Source organism: Physella acuta, unplaced genomic scaffold (genome assembly GCF_028476545.2).
Source record: "Physella acuta isolate Inbredline_101_S28 unplaced genomic scaffold, ASM2847654v3 ptg000007l, whole genome shotgun sequence".
Classification (NCBI taxonomy): Eukaryota; Metazoa; Mollusca; class Gastropoda; family Physidae; genus Physella; species Physella acuta.
The window spans coordinates 695277-716503 of NW_026731527.1; the positions used below are offsets into that span (position 1 = coordinate 695277).

Sequence of the window (21227 nt, forward strand, 5' to 3'; positions counted from 1 at the left end):
GGAAATCGCTCAAAAGTTGATACGGATCTACGATTTTGATAAAATACTTATATATGAAATTTCATCAACCTAGCTGTAACGGTACTCAAGTTATCGTGTTTACACACGGACAGACAGACAGACAGACAGACACACACACACACAGACATACGGACAAGATTGCAAAATTATGCTTTTCCGTATCAGTGAGGTGTAAAACGTCGAGATTCGTAAAAATCTCGATTTTTTTTTTTGCACGATTACAAGACTTTCTCTATACTACGTATATACGAGAAAGTAAAAACGGCATACTTTATATATTCATATTTAAATTAAAATAGCTGAATAATTCATTAAATCGTCTGTAAGAAACACAATTTGTATCCACATTGTAAGAAAGAACAAACATTCTCATGTCAAGACTTATGAATCGTTCCCGAGTCCAACAAGCTCAAATTAAGGAAACTTTAGGGACAAGTGCATAGTGCTGACCACACCATTCCTCCACTCGCGAATGTCAAGAAATATATAAGCCACTTCATCGACCCTACTTCAATACAATTCAATACAATATGTATCTGCCTTAATTTTTTAATATAACACACACACATGGAGAAATTCTGCAACCCATTCACTTGTATATACTTCTTCTTCTTACTATTTAACAAATAAAGTAATCGTTACAGTTTTATTATCTTAACTATTACTTATTTGAATCCAAGTTCCTAGATAAGAATGTCTAATACACCGAACATTATACAACAAATTATCCATTGACTAGATGAAATGTTTAAATGGTGACATTTCACATTCTACCTCATTGTGTAGATCCGCCTCGGTCGAGGAAATAATCTAAAGACAACAAACAACACCCCTTGACACATAGGCGACCGTGATTACATTCAGGCTAACACTGCGCATGCTCAAGTTTCAGGAAGTAAATACCTAGTCTGATACACAACGATCAAGCTTAACAGTGTAACATCATCGCACAGTGAAACAGTTTGTGAAACATCACACAACTGATGAAAAATTAATATTAAAGGTGAATGTTTTTTTTCCATTTAGATGTAGAATAATTGTGCTGAAAATTATATATTAGAACAGATATAATGTTCATATTTTTCATATTCACAATGTAAATTTTATTTTGGATTTGGCTATTTTTACTTTCTCGTAATTACGAAGTATAGAGAAAGTATTGTAATCGTACACAAAAATAACATGAAATTTTGACAGTTTTCACCGTTTTACTCCTCAGTCCTTCATCACATCCGGAGTATAAAAGACTTATTTTAATCAGGCAAAAATTATAAATACAAATATATAAACGTTTTGGCGTTTTCTGCGTTATCGAGTCGTAAAAACTGGACTTTGCAATTCTGTCCGTATGTCTGTGTGTCTGTCTGTGTGTAAACACGATAACTTGAGTACCGTTACAGCTAGGTGGATGAAATTTTATATATAAGTATTTTATCAAAATCGTAGATCCCGATCAAGTTATGAGCGATTTCCGATAACCGGAAGTGGTACTTTTTCTACTTTGAATTTTTAAAAACCCTATAAGTTGCGTACTATTTTAGATAGAAGCATGCAATTTCACACGTAAGTAACAGATCTAATTCTCTACCTTCTGTCAAATTTTGAGTAATTTCCGTTGACCGGAAGTACTAATTTACGCTTTTTTCGATTTCTCAAAAAAAACGCATGTAAATTTATAAAGTACTAATAATATCCCGCACTTTTATACACATTTTATTAGGCGTTCACTTGGTGTGGGACGGAGTGGTCTAGCGGTAGAGAGCTGGACTGCTAACCCGTTAGTCTCGAGTTCGAATCCGAGTTCAAGTCAGTAGACCGTTCCTGAGTTCACCAAACTCTGATGGGTACCTAACTCCTGTTAGGGAAAGTAAAGGCGGATGGGCATATTGCTGACCGCACTATCTCTTCATACGCCGAGGTCACAGAAACATGTGAACTTTAGTTCACTTGCCCCATAGACCGCCAGGTTTGAAAGGGAAACTTTTCACTTGGTGTGCAATACTTTTTTTACGAGATTCTATTCTATTATAAAAAGTTTAAGTAATTAAAAATGGATAACAAATATTGTCTATGTCCTGAGTTACCATCCCTCGTAATTTTATATTAGAATATTCGAGAAAGTTTAGGGGAGATCACTCCCGGTTTATTTTTCAATGCTATACTATTATATACTATTATTTTGTATATGTAAACAACAGCAAGCAAAATAACAAATATTTTGAAATAAAAAGTTGATAAAATATTTTATAATTTGTTCCAGAAAGATGACATGACGATGCTTCATAATTCGTCCTCAATTTGTTTAAAAGGAATATTTCTTTTAATATTTCTAGTACCAATAGCATGCCAATTAGCATACCTTTCTGTGAAATACGAGCCAACAAATACTAATTATTTTGTAAGATTTTCGCTCAACCAATCACTCTTTTTACAGTAAGTAACTTCTATTATTTGTCTTAAATACAAACAGAGCATTTTACGATTAGATTGAAAACAAAGGTAAATAGTTTATTTTAAATGGAAGATAAGGGTCGTATAATTTAATAAATATCAACCAATTTAGCGCTGAAAGAGATCGATACATTTATTTACAGTAAGACACTTTAACAAAAAAAAAGTAAAATAATGTGGGTAACAGATCTTTAGCATAATATAATAAACCGGGAGTGATCTCCCCTAAACTTTCTCGAATATTCTTATATAAAACAACATGGGATGGGAACTCTGGATATAGTTATGATTTTTTATCCATTTTAAATACTTAAACTTTTTAAAATAGAATAGAATCTCAAAAAAAAAAAAGAATTGCGCACCAAGCGAACGCCGAATAAAGATGTGTATAATAGTGCGGAATATTATTAGTACTTTATAAATTCACATGCGTTTTTTGAGAAATCGGAAATAGCGTAAATTAGTACTTCCAGTCAACGGAAATTACTCAAAATTTGAAAGAAGGTAGAAAATTAGATCTTTTACTTACGTGTGAAATTTCATTTATCTATCTGAAATAGTACTGAAGTTATAGGCTTTTGAAAAATTCAAAGTAGAATAAGTACCACTTCCTGTTATCGGAAATCGCTCAAAAGTTGACACGGATCAACGATTTTGATAAAATACTTTTATATGAAATTTCATCAACCTAGCTGTAACGGTACTCAAGTTATCGTGTTTACAGACACACAGACTCACACACACACACACACACACACAATACACAGACATACGGACAAGATTGCAAAAAAAATGTTTTTCCGACTCAGGGAGGTGTATAACGTCGAGATCTGTAAAACCTCGATTTTTTTTGCACGATTGATTACAAGACTTTCTCTATAGTTCGTATATACGAGAAAGTAAAAAAAGTAAAATAAAGTAGGTAACATAGGTCTCTTACAGAGATATAAAAATTATGAAACATAAACTTAAGAAAACCGAATACATTAATTCCAATGTAATGATAACAAATTATGATACGTAGGCCTCTATGTTTACTTTATGTCGAGTCAACGAGGGGACTTTTCCGTAGACCTGTAGGCACACCAAACTAGCCAACGATAGTAGATCTTGACTGTTACCTTTGCAGATACTATAATCAACATCTTTGTTGAAGCGATGATTACCACAATATATGTTTATATCTTTCAACAGATTATACAGCTGTTTCACTAGACGACATACTTCTTGTCAATTCAGATACGAATCGCTTAACAATCATATTCTAGTTTCAAACCAAACAAACAAATTAGACGGAACTGTTTACAAATGCAAAAACAATGCAAGTTCTCAGAAAGTCGTATGTAAAAAAAGTCAAAGAAACTGCACATTTGAATGGTTACAAAATAGTTTTGCCATATTGTGGAATAACACTAATGAAGAATATTTCATTCATCCTTCTATCTCTAACTTTTCCCGAAAATGTAACAATAAAAACATTACGTTTTATTACAATGTGGTAGGAACCACAACACAAAAGACAATATTAATTCATTCAACGTCAGAATTTACAACACTACTGTCTACAGTCTCAAAGTCAAGTTTATCTACAACAACAACAAACAACTCAACTAATCTCGACCCTAAAGAAAACAAGATTCCCATTATCCTAGGCACCATTGGAGGTGTTGCTTGTTTGATTCTTATTATTGTTTCTGCAGTGATAATAATTAGACGTGTGCAACACAATAAGTCATTACTTAAATCATCATCTACAGATATCAATGCACTAACAAACAGTAACCCTAACAATGACAATGTTCCGACTAATAACCCAGGACATCAATCCAGGATAAAACGTAATGAGAAAGACGCTCCAACACCAGCCATCCTAACACATAGTGAAAATGACAGTGCCAATTTGGATAATGGATTTAAATATTTCAATACTATTGTTGAAGATGACTACACAAGCATAGATGGCAACAATCATAACTCCCGTGTGATATCAACTGTGCCTAGCAAGCCAGAAACTGGTGGTGTTATCGATCGACATTACACCAACATCAAAACAAAACCTTCTGTTACAAACAATGACACATGTATTCCAGTTAATAATAAAGATGCGGCTAACTCAACTGACAACGCACAAACAAGGAAGACAAACCATGAAGACTTAATCCAAGATGATAAGAGCGACTACTCTAGATTAGGACAAGATAGCAGATATATTTCAAACCCTTACGATGGGTTATTGGAGTTAAATCAAGAACAATCACGCGTCCATCAGCACGAGTTGTCTCCCTACACTCTGGCTAAACCTATACCAGGGTCGGCAACTCTACAGGTCATAGATGTCGGTGTTTGCAACGATAATCTACAGCCACAAACAGCAGCCAGCAAACACAGCGTCAACACGGAGCATAACTACCACACTCTCGTCTAAAACTGACATTAAGAGAAATATCTTCGGCTACACAGAAGTGAAAAAAACATGTTGAACGTGAATCGTCTCTGCAAAGTTTAAAAATGTGTATAGCGTAGATGAATCGATCTAAATCAAATTTGAATGAAATAGTTCAATTCTTCATATTCTAAAATTAGAAGGTGACGCCATTAATTGTGTGTACTGTTCGTAATTTGAACAAGTTGCGTCATTGTTTTGTTGCGTTCTTATCACAATAATAAACACTTTTCCGGTTGCATAATTATAATGTGTTTCTACATTCGAATATGATTTTATTTTTACTTTCCTTCTTTAAATAAAATGTAGCTTATACATAACATCCACCATATTATTTACAACAAAAGTCGGTATATTTAAGTTCTCCATATATCGCTAAATCTACTGATCACATAGCCTAAATAATGTTGCGGAGACGGAGAGAAAGAGAAAGAGAGAGAGAAGTGCGCACTTGGACACAAAAGTATACAAAATTTGAAAAATTTAAAGCTATTTGAAATTTCATTGAATTTAGCCAGAACAAAAAGTTCCCTTGTTATAACGATCCAGTGTGGCAAGAATGATCCCGATTATTTCAGGCGTTTGGATTTCTATAAAAGACAATATCAGTCCGCCCGCCCATCGCAGACATTATTTGATTTATATATATAATATATATATATATATATATATATATATATATATATATATATATATATATATATATATATATATATATATATATATATATTATGAAGAAAGTAATATAACCTGTCACTCTGTATATTTTGCCTGCTTAGTTTTGTGTATCTGAGAAACCTAATAAGAACGGACTGAATCTTTATTTCAAACGCGGACTTGTTTGATGAGCACTGTAATATGCATTGAAGGTTTACTTAAATAATCGTCTGAGATATATTGTTTAGGTTAATAATTATATTGGAATCAACAAAACAAATTTATTTTTGACGAAATATTCAAAATTAGATGATATTACTGTTAATGTAAAATATATGGCTAGCTAACATAATTTTTGGTTTTATGCTGTTGTAATCTAAGAATCTTGAAATAGTTAATATTCTAGAAACTGTTTACTCATTGTTGCGTCCCCGTGTATAATTTCTTTTGCTGCTCACAATCCTGTTAAATTTTTGTTGTTTATTCTACAAGCTATATTTATTATGATTTTATAATAATATACAAATAAAACATGAATATAAAAATATTATTTGTTAACAACTTTTAAGAAATGGATCGATAATTCAGTATAACACAAATTAATTGTAATGCAAACATACTCAAAAGCACATTTTTAATCATTATTTTTTTTTAAATTTACAAAAAAAACGAGAAGGTAGTAAAGATAAACGAAATTGTATTAATTTGTTATGAATTTCAAAGGAAATCGTATTATGAAAATTCCGACGGATAAAAATTAGAAACAATTAAAACTAGTCTATACTAGGATATACGCGTGTTTAATAGCTCAGGGTGTGTGTGGGGGGGGGGGGTAGCTTGATCCAAATAAATCTTGTCAAGGATTAATAATATTATGTAACACTGCCTGAGTGGGGATAGGGTATGTTAGCCCATGAAAATCCCTATCTAATTTTAGGTTTGTTTACCAGGTAATAGATAAGGGACAAGGTAACGGTTCTCAGATTGGTAAACTAGGGGAGTGGTAAACCTGAAACCGGGATAGGCAAATAGTTTTTCTTGCGCACTTCAGGCACTTGATGTAATTCTACGAGGGGACTCAACAATCATACAACTGAATTTTAACCAACTTTTAATTTGTGAAGGAGATGCAATTTTCAATGATGTGTTTGTGTTTTTCATCAACCAGAATGTAAAAGTTACCAAGATTTAAAGAGGCGAAACGTATCCTATGTATGTTACTTAGCTTCTGATCAAATATTAGCCTTAAATAATAAACACGTATTCATACAATACACAAAAGGTTGTGGTTTGATAAGCATTAAAACAAAATAAGGGTACATATTGTACATATACAAAGTAATCTGTTGCATTCTTAATTTATTTGAAGTATTTTATTAAAATAAATACTTCAAACAAAAATAATCTTTAGTTGAACAAGTTGAATTTATACATCACATTGAGAAGACAACAACAATATTTTAGTCTTGTCTTTTTTCTTATTAGGTGGGTAGAGGGGTGTATACGTTTGGTACGTGAAGTGTGTGCGTGTTTATGTGTGTGAATGTAAATTGATTTATATATATTTACGTGGGGACGTGTGGTCAAGTGGTAGAGCGTTTGACTAATTAGATGTCCATGTGTCCATTCGAACTCTGTTGGGCACCTGATTAACGTTAGGACAGTTAAGGCGGTTGGTCATAGTGCCGACACACACTAGGCCGAGGTCACAAAGACAGATACATTCTATTTAAATTACACCATGGACCGTGCTTAGTTTATATTATACTCGATTGTATATGTTTATGTTTACACTTTATACTGTTTTCTGTCGTATCCGATTTCATGTGATTCATTTGTATTATTAGTGGTTTTGTAACGAAACATGAATGTTAGCGTGAATAATTGGAAAACGACTTGTCCTATGTTATTATACTTCATACAAGGATGCAACAAATTACTAGACTAAACAGTGTTAAACTTAAAACTGGTTTTGCTCATCTCTGTTTATACGATATAGTTAATACAATATTTGTAAAGACCAATTACGTTACACCCAACCAAAAGCATTTTATTTTTTATATTAACCTTCTAACAGTCATATACTCCATGAGCAGTGCTAGGGTTAGATTCTAAGATACTTTATCTCCTTATTTTTTTTATTTAGAAACGATTTATTCTTCTTTTGTATTGTTTTCTTTTGCATAGCCAAATCTATCTCTTGTAGTGTTAGTGATAGGCGTAGTTGTGTAGTCGGATGTGATATCACACCATTTTTCATCATGACTCAATATATTTCATTGATTTAAACCATTTTTTTAATGGTAATGTTATACTATTTAATGTATCGGTTATACACCTTGCTTCTGATTGGCTGGAAGTTGTTAAAGTCAAGTGTAAATCACAATCGATATTATCTAAACAACTATAGGGCTGGTAAGTAGGTCACCAACCAGTTATATGGCTCATGCAGGTTTTATTGGTTGTGACCTACTTACCAGCCCTATAATCGTGCTCAGCAGAAGTATTGAAATATGTAAATCCATGATACTAAGTATTAAATTCGTTGTAACTTTGCGTAGTTATAGACTTGATTGATCTCTTGCGTTGTCTTTAGTTGGAGCTCTGTCATTGTTATATGTTTGTTAATGAATTAATAGCTTTAGGAGATGATTTAAGACGCGTTTGATTTTTTGCACTATGTGTACGATCACTGCAGTAATGAGAGCTAAACAAGGAACGCCTCATTTTTTTCCAAGATCTATAAGCAGTTTGTTGATTTCAGATTCGATATTGGATGAGCTGAGTGGAAGTAGAAGAATGTTGATCTTATAATTGTAGACATCGTATTTGGTGAGTTTGAAGGCATTACGTGTACGCGTGCCTTCTGTGTTGCTGTTAATACATTGGATTTATTAAAGTAGAAAGTGCAACAGCGATTAACACACGTTATTGTTTTGCTGTTTAAATAACGATGAGAAAAATACTCTGCGGCATTATTCCATACAAATGCAAATTCATACGAAGCGATTGTACAGTCACATTGATCTTCCATAACGCAAAATGAAGAAGTTTTACTCTGGTTGTTTTACATGTGTAGACATGTAGTGCTGAACTATTTGGCGAAACAGATTCCACAATCCTAGTCACATTTCTCACAGGGGATTCCTATTTAATTAGACAGTTATCGTACCTCGTAACTAGACTTTCATAAAAACTGTAGAATAAACAAAATTGTATTTTTACCATACTTTGGTGTCGCGAATATTTGAAGGCTAGTTGTATTAGTACATCTACATCATAATACACTTTAATTTAGGGCATCTGTTTTAGATTTAGCTTTGTTTTAAAAGTGTTCAGATTTGGTATAATTAGTAAGTGTTGGAACAAGGGCCGGCATATAGTGGGGCGCAAAAATGTGAAATCGCCATTATTAAAAAGTATGTAATAATTGATAACTTTGATTATATTACATTATACAATAACTATATACAAAGGCGTAACGATCTATATAGGTGCCGAGGACTAACTATCAATTTTGCGCCCCATCTTTGCACGTTGGTGAAAATGCGCCCCCACCTCCCTTATTTGAAACCAGTGTTTCTTCCAATGGTGAGGTAGAGTTGCCTGGAAGAAACTATTTTTAACAGTCACTTTGCCTTTTTATGTTGGTGTCACAGAATTGATGTAGAAAAATTAAATAAGTCTGTAATGCCAAATAGCAGTCCACATTCTTTATTTCGACTGTATATAATTCAGTAAGGAACTCTTTATATTATTACCTATCTCGTTCGCGCCCTTTTGTGTCGGCGCATAACGCAGGCCGTTTAGGGGAAGGGGGGGGGAGAGACAAAATCTGACAAAAATTCAATTTTTTTTTGCACCTTGATAGAATAGTGCATAAGTTGTAGTATGAAAAATAGGCAAAACTTTAAACCACTTCCATAACTTATTCTCTTCTTTAAATAGTCGAATTGGGGTGCCGATAAAACTAATTAAAATAGTTTTTTACTAAGCGAATTAAAACAAAACAAATATTTTTTCTTAAGATTTATTAAAATTAAGCATCCTGACTAATGACTAAGCTATAACAAGGAGTTAATTCCAAATGAATAGTATAAATGCAAAATAACAACAACAACGAAAAACAACAACAGCAAAAGAAAAAAAAACAGGAAACCATCAAACATACCAAGTTTCATTGATTCGTGGTCCATGACCAGCTTGCTAAAGAAGAAGGAACACTATTCAAACTTTTCTTTGGGCGTAAATAAGAAATTTTAAAACTTGATTACTCGAGGCCAGAAATGAGTTCGAGCTTATCTCTGTGTGATTTTTGTCGCATGATGGACATACTTGGCAATGAATTTATTTAATTTAGAATTTATTGAGACAGTCTTCTAATATATATATATATATATATATATATATATATATATATATATATATATATATATATATATATAATATGGGGGCTCGAAAATATAGCCGGGGGAGGGGGGCGTTTTAATAAGTTTTGCCTAGAACGGTAGATAACCTGGCACAGGCAATGGTTGGAACAAAAGTATTTGTGGGCTGCATTTGAACAATGATGACTAATGGATGGTGCTAGAAGTGTAACTAACATTATTTTATTTAAACAAATCTTGTACAATTTTCCTCTTAGACAGCATTATCTGAAATAGGAACAAAAATTATAAAATTAGTTTAATAGATGATATGCATTTAATTGTACTAGCAAACGCTATGTCCGAACTATATCCTACTTTTATTTAAAAATTACAATTAACTGAAGTAGAAAAAAGGATATGAAGATTACCAATATTTAAATCCTTTTTAGCTGACTTTATACATGATTACAGACACTTTAACCTATACTTACTTTTTCGTATGTCTTTTTCTACTTTACAAAAATTAATATCAACTTAAAAAGATGTGTATTCAGCTCTATAGTATAAAACATAGGTTTATAATTCAAAATAAACACATTGAAGGTTCTAAACAATTAAAAAAAATCAATTGCTATACTGATTATACTCATTTCATTCATACATTGAATTTATGTAATAGCTAGGTAGACCCAAATAATAACCTTAGTAATAAAACCTTGCTATACATTATATCAAACCCTCACTATTCATCACCCTCTTATACACCTTTACAGGATTGTAAAAACACGACAGGGTTACAAGCAACAGGAAGCGAAGCAAATATATCAGTGTTACGTTTGATAATGTTATCTCTGTCTTCGCTGCATGTCAAAATCATATTGAGATTTCCTTTGCCTCAGCTGGTTTACTTCTGTTTACACTAGGATCGTAAGGTATGTTTTTTAATTTAAGTTTGAAACTCAACATGTTCATTTTAATAACACATTTTTTGTGTATGTAGAACACATAAACACACAATCTTCAGTTAATGTACTTTAAGTTGTTAGATACTGTGAAGAAAATAAATACAGCCTAACGTGGGTTTAAATATGAATTTTAAAAAAAAACTACAATATAAGCTAAATTACTTTAGAAACAGTTTTTTATTATTTCAGATACCGCCATGTTGTCTAAGAGGAAATTGTCCAGGCTTTGCTTAAATCAAGCGATGTTACTTCTAATTCTAACACCAACCCTATCTGATATAGCGTTCATGGGTGTTCAACATGGGCCTCAAGCTGATTGGGTCCCGACATTTACTTTTAACGCAACTGTATATACAGAGTAAGATCTAAGACTTAAAAATAGAAAGTTAAAACTAAAACGATTAGACCTAAATTCAGTTTTTTATGATGTAGAAAATTACATACTATTAGCCTTTGAATATTCGCGTAACAAAAAGCATTGAATCAATACAATTGTGTTTTTCCTACAGTTTTTATGAATGTCTAGTTACGAGGTACGATAGCTGCATGATTAAATACGAATCATCTGTGAAAAATGTGACCATAATTGTGAAACCAAGCTCGTCAAATATTTCAGCACTACCTGTTTACAATTGCAAAAACAACGAGAGCGCAACTTCTATATTATGCACCAGAGAAAATCAATGTAACTGTACAATCGCTGCGTATGATTTTGCATTTGTATGGAATAAAGCGACAGAATACTTCTCTCATCCTTATTTAAACAACAGAACAGTAACTTGTGTTAATCGCAGTTACACTTTATATTTCAATAAATCTGACGTATCAACAACTACAGCGTGGACAAACGTTCAAAGCACACCATTAATCCTTCAAAGTAACTTAACTACGATTCTAAAATCAACATTTTCTACGACTAATAACTACTCATCTACTTTTGAATCTAAACAATCAACGTTTTATACGACGTATAACTACTCATCTACTCTTGGATCTAAAGATAGCAAACTTCCCATAATTCTTGGAACCATTGGAGGAGTTGCTTGTTTAGCTTTCATTTTTGTTGTTGCTGTGTTTGTAGTTAGACGTGTTCAGCTAAATAGAATTTTACTAAATGCGGATAATAGTTTATTGAAAAAGAGGAACCCCCAAAACAACACTGTTCCGATTAATACCATTTCGGTAGATAAGGACAGGAAAACACCAAATGACACAGTCACTGTTACACCCAACATCTTGACACAGATTAGCAATGATACTTTAGGTCATGGATTCAAATATTTTAATACTATTGTTGAGGACGATTACACTTGTATAGATGACAACGAACGTAACTCTCGTGTGATATCGGCTAGGATACATCCAGAAACAAGCAATGAAATCGATTCATTAAAAACAGATTACACTGACATCAAAATAACAAAAGAAAAGAATGTCATTTTCTCAACCAACAAAACAGAAACAAGGAAGATTAACAATGACGAAAGCTACAACTTTATCAGTGATGCAAAGGACAACTACTCTAGATTAGGACAAGATATCAGAAATGTTAACAACCCTTACGATGGGTTACTGGAGTTAAAGGAAGAACAATTAAGTGTTCCTCAACACGAGTTAACTCCTTACACTCTGGCTAAAGCTATACCAGGGGCGGCAACTCTACAGGTCATAGATGTCGGTGTTTCCAATGACAATCTACAGCCACTAACAGCAGCCAGCAAACACAGCGTCAACACGGAGTATAAATACGACACTCTGTCTAACACTGACATTAATTGAAATGTTTTCGGCTATACAGAAGTGAAAAAAAAAGACATTTTAAAAATGCTAAGTCTAAAAATTTGAGTTATGGTGCATATGATTTAGCCCTATATTTTTTCTTCGTATCTGGGATAGCAAAGGGTATACCATTTTATTGTAATTTATGCTCTTTTTAGCTATAACGCAAGTTAAATCAATATAAATGTAGCGTTTTTATTCAGCAACAAACTGGGGTGTTATTATTGAGTTACAAACTATTTTAAAAATAGAGGCGCCAAAACTTAAAACTTTCCATTTTTACTTTCTCGTATAAGTGAAGTATTATAATCGTGCACAAAAATCACATGAAATTTTGACAGTTTTCGCCGTTTTACACCTCAGTGCTTCATCATATACGGAGTATAGGGGACTTACTTTAATAGGGCAACAATAAAAAATCCAGATTTATCAAAATGTCGGTGTTTTATGAGTAATTGAGTCAGGAAAACTGGGTTTTGCAATTATGTTCGTGCGTGTGTGTGTGTGTGTGCGTATGTCTGTGAAAAAGATAACGTGTGTACCGTTACAGCTAGGTTGTTGAAATTTCATAAATAAATACTATCACAAATTTGTAGTTCTGTTTCAACTTTTAAACGATTTACAGTAAACGGAAGGGGAACTTATTCTGCTTTCAATTTTTCAAAAGCTTATAACTTCAGAACTCATCAATAAGTAAAAGATCTAATTCTCATGTCTATATCCCGAGTTGCCATCCCCCGTTGGGTTATATAAGAATCACCGAGTACGTTAAGGGGAGATCACTCCTTCTTTATTTAAAATGCATTTGATTAATTGCCTCAGACATAAAATTTAAAGCGTCAGTTTGTTTCACCGTGTAGCCTACGCTTTTGTATTGCAGTTTTTATCATATGCTTGTGAGATTTGATTCAGACTTACAATAGTAACATTTTTGACGTGTAACTTGCGTTTATTGAAGATGGTTTGATTATACATGAAACTACTACAACAAGTATAATTACAATTTTATTTTTAAACCTAATCTTCTTCTTCTTCTTCGTTCTTAATTGAGATTATGGTGGAGGATTCAGACAACAAGTCCAACTTCGTGAACAAACCGGACTGTGGTCTCCAGTACGGCAGGTGCCCCATATAATTTTTGCCTTGGGGCGACAGAACACGGGGGCCGGTTGGACGAAAAGTCTACGATGAGGGGTTCAAAACTGACCTCGACTGACCGGCGCCTTATATGAGTTATAAATCGAACAAAAATGTCCACTTAGGAACCTCTTCATAACTCCTTAGGTCGTAGACCGACCCTCGGGCGAATTAATTAAGCATTCAATCTATAATAATAGTTTCGCTGTCTGTCTGTCTATGTATCTATCTATCTATCTGTCTATCTATCTGACAAGAACGCTCTAGAGAAAACACAAGCAAATTAAAAACTTACACAGTGAAACGAAAGTGAAATATGACGTCATGTAGTAGAAAATAATATCAAGCCGGAGAATGCACACAGTAATATGACGTCATTGATTCTCGAGTAAACATTGAATAAAAAGGCAATTTTGTCTAATCTAAGTGGTTTGCGTGAAGAGTTTCTTTCATACAATTCTTCGGGTAGGAGCGAAGCCCCACCCCCGCGTAAGAAAGTCTGAGCCCCCCCCCCTCCCCAACTCAAAAGAAATGTCTTCATCGATACTCTATAATAAAATTACCGCCTAATTAATGTGTCTAATCTAAAAAGTGGTTTTCTTGCAATTTCTTAATGCAATTCTTCGGGTAGTGGCTAAGCGCGACACCAGTGTTTATTTCAGACTTTTTCCTCCCCGTATGGGGGAACTTTTTCTAATCTAAAAAGTGTTTAGCGTGCAGTTTTTTTTTCAAGCATCTCTTCCGGTTGGGGCGAAGCCCCGCCCAGATTCTTCCTTTAGTTTGTATGATCTACAGATGCGACCAGTGTTTCTTTCAGACTTTTTCCTCCCTGGAGAGGGGTGGGGGTACTGGAAATTTTCGGGGGCGGGGGTAGAATTTTCTGGGAGGGGGCGGACACTGGAAAAAGTATATAATTATATTTCGTTGAATGGGACGGTAGACATGTTTTGGAGTGTGTGTGTGGGGGGGGGGGGGGGGAGTTGCCTGAAAGAAACTCTTAATGCGCATTGTCATGAATGAGATTAGGTGCATGGTTCAGGGATATGCCTATGACTATATTTTGTATAAATTAAAGTACCGATTCTGGATAAAAATCTGTTTTCAATGTCATTTTTTGTTTCCGGTTAAATTGAATTAAAGTGGTGATTTTGGTTTTGGTTTTGGTTTTAGTTTAGAGAAAATAGTCAGCACTATCTACCTAGCGCCCGTTGTATCCTTCCTCAACGGGCAATTTTTCTCGTTCTCAATGTTTTCGAAAGCCTAAGCTAAGCTGGGCAGCATGCCTAGTCCTATTAGAAAAAGTTTAAGTAATCAAAAATGCATTAAAAATATTGTCTATATACCGAGCTGCCCCCTCCCTTCCCGCAGTGTTATATAAGAATATTCGAAAAAGTTTAGGGGAGATCATTCCCGGTTTATTTTATATTGTGATAGTCTAACAAACTTGTTATCGTTACTAGTCTAGATCTAGAGTGATAAACAAACTATTTTTCCATTGTTGCGTCCCCTTCTACAATTACATTCTTTACCCATTGTAAACACACATAATCCTGTAAAATATTCACCGTTATTGTTCATATTACAAGCAATATTTACAATGGTTTTATCATAATTTACAAATAAAACTGGGTGCAAGATTATTATGTTTTAAAAACGTTTAAGTTTCTGATTGATAACTCAGGCATATCGTCATAACAAAATAAATTGTAATTTGAACATATATTGACACATATTTTTAAACATTTTATTACAGTAATAAAAACAACCAAAAACAACAAGATCGTAGTAAGGATATATGTTGTTTTTTCTCTAAATTGTGTTAATGTATTTCATTTAAAAAGGAAATCGAAGTATAAAAATGTCGACGGAAAAAAAAATTGGATTTAATAAAACTAGTCCGTGCACTAGGGTTATACGCGTGTTTAGTAGCTCCGGTTGTAGGTAGCTTAATCCAAAAAATCTTGTCAAGGATTAATAATATTATGTAACACTGCCTCGGTTGGGATAAAATGTTATGGTCTAGTAGGATGATATAAAAATAGCCCGCGTTAAGCCAGAACTATTTTTAGATGTGTTTACCAGGTAGTAGATAGGGGACAAGGTAACAGTTCTCATAGTGGTAGACTAAGGGGAGTGGTATACCTGAACCCGGGATACGCAAATATTTGTTCGTGCGCACTGCAGGCATTTGATGTGATTCTGCAAGGGGACACACCAATCCTAACACAAACAGTAGCATAAACAACACTTCGATTGTGTAAGATAAACACCTTTTAATGACTTGTTTTTGTTTTTCATCAACCAGGAAGTAAAAAGTTACCACGATTTGAAAGATGCGAAACTTATGCTATGTATCTTATTTACCTTCTGATCACCGATTAGCATACAAATGGTTGTGGTTTAATAAACATTAAGCGAAAAGGATTAGTTGGGTACATATTGTACATATACGAAGTAATCTGTTGTATTGTTAATTTATTGCAAATATTTTATACAAAATAAGTACGCCAGACCAAACAATCTTGAATTAAACAAAGTGAATGTATACATCTCATTGAGAATACACAAACAATATTTTAGTATGTGGTTGTTCTTGTAAAGGACATATTTATGTGCATTTATATACTGTTTGCTATTGTATGCTACTTTATTGCAAACCTTAAGTTTAAACGAATCTGATTAGTCGTTTTAAATAAAATCTCAGCGACCAAAATTGCATTTTATAATTAATACTTTTTCATGCCTCAATACATAGAATACAAGGAAAAAAAACAGTATTAGTTATGGAATATCATGCAGTTAATATATTGTTACATTCAAATCAATAAAGTGAATACATCAACATCTAGTAATATACAAGCATCCGATTATTTTGCCTTAATATTGGTTTTGCCAGAAATCTTTAACAGTTGTGGTTCTGGTCTCGCTTTTACAGGAACTAAACAATGGTGTTGCTTAAAAAATAGAAAATACAAGAAAAACACTTCATACAATTTTGCGTGAAAGATTTGCAAATTACTTCCTTTTGGCATCCTAGGTTATTATTCTTCATACAAGGGTGTTACAAATTACAAGATTAGACAGTGTTAAACATACTAATAGTTTTGCTCATGTTTGTTCATAAGGCATATTAAATATAGTATCATTTTACACATCTAACAACCCTACATATCGTGGAGAGTACTAGGGTTACATTTTATAGATGGTTAACCCATATTTTTGGATTTCACACGCGACTTTCTTTTTCAAATTTCGCATCACCAAATGTATTTTATTTAGTGTTACTGATAGGCGTAGTGTCCTGATCGCACATTGGCTTTGCCTGTTGTTGTGTATTGCTACAGAGCTTTAAAAACTCTTAGTTCTAGAGTAGCCACCCTTGGTAGAGATTTATCCCTTGTTAGGAAGCAAGTTATTGTTCTTGATTATTTTCGTTAACCCATAGTACGCGGTTTAGAAATCTCTTGTTTCGTCCCTAATTTAGAGTAGCCGTCTCGAGAGTATCCTTTTTTATCATCAATGATTAAGTTGTAACTAGCATCAATATTTTTCTTCCTTGTTATTGTGTAGTCAGTTGAGATATCACAACCTCGACCATAATGGTTGTACATCTTTCATTGATTATACAATATTTTGTTTGTTTTGATGTTAATGTAACTTGTTTGTGAAGTATCGGTTACACAATTTCCTTCTGAGTGGCTGGAAGTTGTTGGTGACACGTGCAAGTTACGATCGTTGTTGTCTAAACTACTATAATCGTGCTCAGCAGTAGTATTGAAATATGTAAATCCATTGTACAAAGTATTATAATCATTGTCACTATGTGTGCAAACGTTATGATCTCCGGCGTTGTCTTTGGATAAAGCTCTGTCAATGTTAGGATTTCTTGTTGTTGATGAATTGCCAGTTGTAGGAGATGATTTTAGAAGCGATTGATTTTTTCGCACACGTCTGTGTACGATCACAGCAGTTGCAATAATGGAAGCTAAACAAGCGATCCCTCCAATGGTACCAATAACTATAGGCAATTTGTCGTCTTCAGATTCCAGAGCAGAAGAGTTGTTAGTGGTGGAAGAAAATGTTGATTTTAAAAGCGTAGACGTCGTATGTGGAGGATTCGATTGTGTAACGTGTACGATTGTCCTCTGTGTTGTTGTTGTTAATTCATCAGATTTATTGAAGTAGAAAGTGTAATTGCGATTAACACACGTTATTGTTTTGTTGTTTAAATAAGGATGATATAAGTATTCTCCAAAATTATTCCGTACAAAAGCAAAATCATAAGAATTGATTATGCAGTTGCATTGATCTTCCCTAGAGCATAATATAGAAGCTGTGCTCTCGCTGTTTTTGCATGTGTATACAGGTAGTGCTGAAATATTTGACGAGCCTGACTCCACAATGTGGGTCACATTTTTCACAGATGATTCGTATGTAATGAGACAGCTATCGTACCTCTGAACTAGACATTTATAAAAGCTGTAAAAGAAACAAAATTGTATTAATATAATGCTTTGTTTTCAAAGATTACTCGGATCTAAAATGGCAGTTATCGTACTTTGTAACCAAACATTTATAAAAACTGTAAGTAAAACAAAATCGTATTGATAAATTGTTTTTGTGATGTGAATATTTGAAAGCTACATGGATGTGTTATTGTACTTCATAATAAACTTTAATGTAGTCCTAACTGTTTTAGTTTTAGCCTTGTATATTAAGATTGATTTAGATCTTACTTGGTATATGTAGTTTCGTTAAAAGTAAAGGTCGGAACCCAACTATATGTAGGCGCTAGTTGAACACCCATGAACGCTAGGTCGCATAATGCTGGTACCAGAATTAGAAGTAACAACATCTGAGTTAAACAAATCCAGGAAGAAATCATTCTAAACAACATGGCGGTTACCTAAAGTGGGAATACAAATTATAAAATTAGTTTAGTAGATGAAATGGATTATAATTTTAAATGCGAAGTCTATACCCACTATAACCTAATTTGATCAAAATGACAATAAAGTGAAGAAGACACAAATAATAAGTAGATTGCCAATATTCAAATCCTTTTATATGTCTATATACATTTATCTACAAACACTTAACCTATACTTACGTTTCTGTAGATCTTTTTCTACGTGACGAAAATTAAGATCAACTTGAACTGTTATGTATACGGTTCTAGATTACAAAGCACAAGTTGGTAATTTAAAAAGAACTGGTTGAAAGTTTAAACACTTTAAAAACAAACATCAACTTAGGTTATTAATGAAAAATTGATTATAACCAACCGCGAGAAGGAACTTTCAACACAGTAACAACAGGCAGAGAACACCAGGTAAACATGTTTAAGTTGAACAATGTTTTTTTTGTCCTGATCAGAATTGTGAACACACGACTTGACTGCAAGGAATATGAAGCGAAACAAAGAAACCAGTGTTAAACTTGCTAACGTTATCTCTTAAGTGGGCATAGCTAATAAAACTTTGCGAAACATTGTATCCAAACGTCACTAGTCAACCCCCTCTTACACACCTGAACAGGATTGTGACTACACGACTGGGCTACCAGGAACAGGAAGCGAAACGAATACACCAGTGTTACTGTTACGTTTGATAAAGTTATCTCTGTCTTCGCTGCATTTACATATCATGTTGACACTTATTTTTTACTCAGCTTTTTTACTTCTGTTTACACTAGAAGCCTAAGGTATGTTTTGTAAGTTATGTTTGAAATTCAAAATGTTCATTTTAAATGACACCATATTTCCATATTTTTGTATGTAGAACACATATGCACACAATAAGTTTTTTTAAGGGCAGGTTAAACCCCCAAATTGAAATTTAGGTGTTAGGACTTTTTTGAGTGATAAGGAAGTTGTAACTAGCATAGTATATGAAAAAAATGCAAAAAAATCACTAAAAAGTTATGGTTTTGAGAAAATATTTTCTAAAAAGTGTCATTTTTAGGGTAAAATAGCTCAAAATTAGCTCTCATTGAAATCAAAATAACACAGCTTCTGTTTGTCAGAATAACACAAATCTTTAATATAGTGTAATATACGCAATTACAAAAAAGATGAACTAAAACAATTAGAAAATAATAAAAAATGGATTTTAGCCAAATTTTTTAAAAGTGAGACCTAAAATTTTTCCAAAAAGTAGGGAGTAGACTTAGCTTTATTTTTATAAAATGAGAAGTTTCAAAGATATAGACATTCTTTTAGTTCAACTTTACAAGCAGTGTTTAGTAAACATGTGTGCAAAATTTCAGCTAAATATCTCAAGTAGTTTTTGAGTTATAGTGATTTAACTGGTACAATTTTGTTGAAAAGTAACATTTTGAGAAAAACGCTAAATAGTGAAAAATATACTAAATTTGAAAAAAACGAGAAAAAACGAAAACTATACCAAATAAGTCATTTTTAAAACCTCCCAGTTACATAAATTGCATCTGGAGCCTCTTACTGAGCAATAAGAACATCTATTTTAGTTAGTTTTTTATTTTTATGTTGCTAAATGTTGCTTAATATAGGTTAATTGCGTCATTAGTCTCATTAATTAAAAAATTATAAAAAATACTAGCAATACGAAATTTTGCAAAACGATTATACAAAAATGTTCAGAATTGAATGTAGTTTCAGAAACAATAGATTTTAAAAAATCAACATTTCTGACTTAAATATGTATTTTGGGGGGGTTTAACCTGCCCTTAAATCTATGTAATAATACTAAATTTAAAAAAAAAAATTTTAAAAGCGATAAAATAATATGGTTACATTATAAAAAAATTAAAGCTATCTGGTAACTATGGATTACATTTTCATATTTTGATATTGAATATAAGCCGTTGAAAAGCCGTTTACAATTAATTTATCAATTCAAATATTTTAAATAGCCGCCCTTAACCCCCTCCTTGAAGTCAACTAGAATTACTAGAGTGAGTTAAACAACGAATGTCATAACGATTTTTCCCATGATAAAATACGCATTAGTGGTTAATGGCGTATAGCCTAGTATTGTATTTATATTTACAAATTTAACATTCCCTATCATCACAACAATCCAAATATACTAATACAAGCCGACCCGCGGCGTAGCACATGCCGCTATTTAGTTAAATATGTTAAATCAGTAATTAAAACTAATTATTTGGTTTTGAAACTAAGGAAATAACAAGATTAATACCAGCGATCAATCGAGTGGTCGTCACAGTTAGTTTATTTCTAGCCTGCTTGACGAGGTATGGGCAGATAATTAATATATATATATATATATATATATATATATATATATATATATACATATATATATATATATATATATATATATATATATATATATATATATATATATATATATATATATATATATATAATTCTCTTCTGGGAGACGCTAGAAAACAAGCTTT

At 32.9% G+C, this 21227-nt stretch overlaps 2 protein-coding genes across 2 annotated transcripts; one reads left to right on the plus strand and one right to left on the minus strand.

The window, feature by feature from the left end:
- The first annotated feature begins 975 nt into the window (after positions 1-975).
- On the plus strand, positions 976-5126 carry LOC131946571 (uncharacterized). The gene is made up of 3 exons (XM_059307467.1): positions 976-1024; positions 2282-2454; positions 3667-5126. Exons 2-3 carry the CDS (start codon positions 2291-2293, stop codon positions 4895-4897), a joined length of 1395 nt encoding a protein of 464 aa, XP_059163450.1. The 5' UTR covers positions 976-1024; positions 2282-2290; the 3' UTR covers positions 4898-5126.
- An 11006-nt stretch (positions 5127-16132) lies between these two features.
- On the minus strand, positions 16133-19415 carry LOC131947270 (uncharacterized). The gene is made up of 4 exons (XM_059308465.1): positions 19109-19415; positions 18934-18998; positions 18560-18729; positions 16133-18302 (listed from the first exon to the last, which is right to left on the minus strand). Exons 3-4 carry the CDS (start codon positions 18718-18720, stop codon positions 17438-17440), a joined length of 1026 nt encoding a protein of 341 aa, XP_059164448.1. The 5' UTR covers positions 18721-18729; positions 18934-18998; positions 19109-19415; the 3' UTR covers positions 16133-17437.
- Positions 19416-21227: the final 1812 nt, after the last annotated feature.

Excerpts from the sequence above, each read along its gene's own strand:
- LOC131946571 (XM_059307467.1), top strand. The coding sequence starts at position 2,291 with ATGACGATGCTTCATAATTCGTCCTCAATTTGTTTAAAAGGAATATTT. Across the intron at positions 2,455-3,666 it reads AACCAATCACTCTTTTTACA|ATTATACAGCTGTTTCACTA; the intron begins GTAAGTAACTTC and ends ATCTTTCAACAG.
- LOC131947270 (XM_059308465.1), bottom strand. The coding sequence starts at position 18,720 with ATGTTGTTTAGAATGATTTCTTCCTGGATTTGTTTAACTCAGATGTTG. Across the intron at positions 18,303-18,559 it reads AACGAAACTACATATACCAA|CTTTTATAAATGTCTAGTTC; the intron begins GTAAGATCTAAA and ends TTTCTTTTACAG.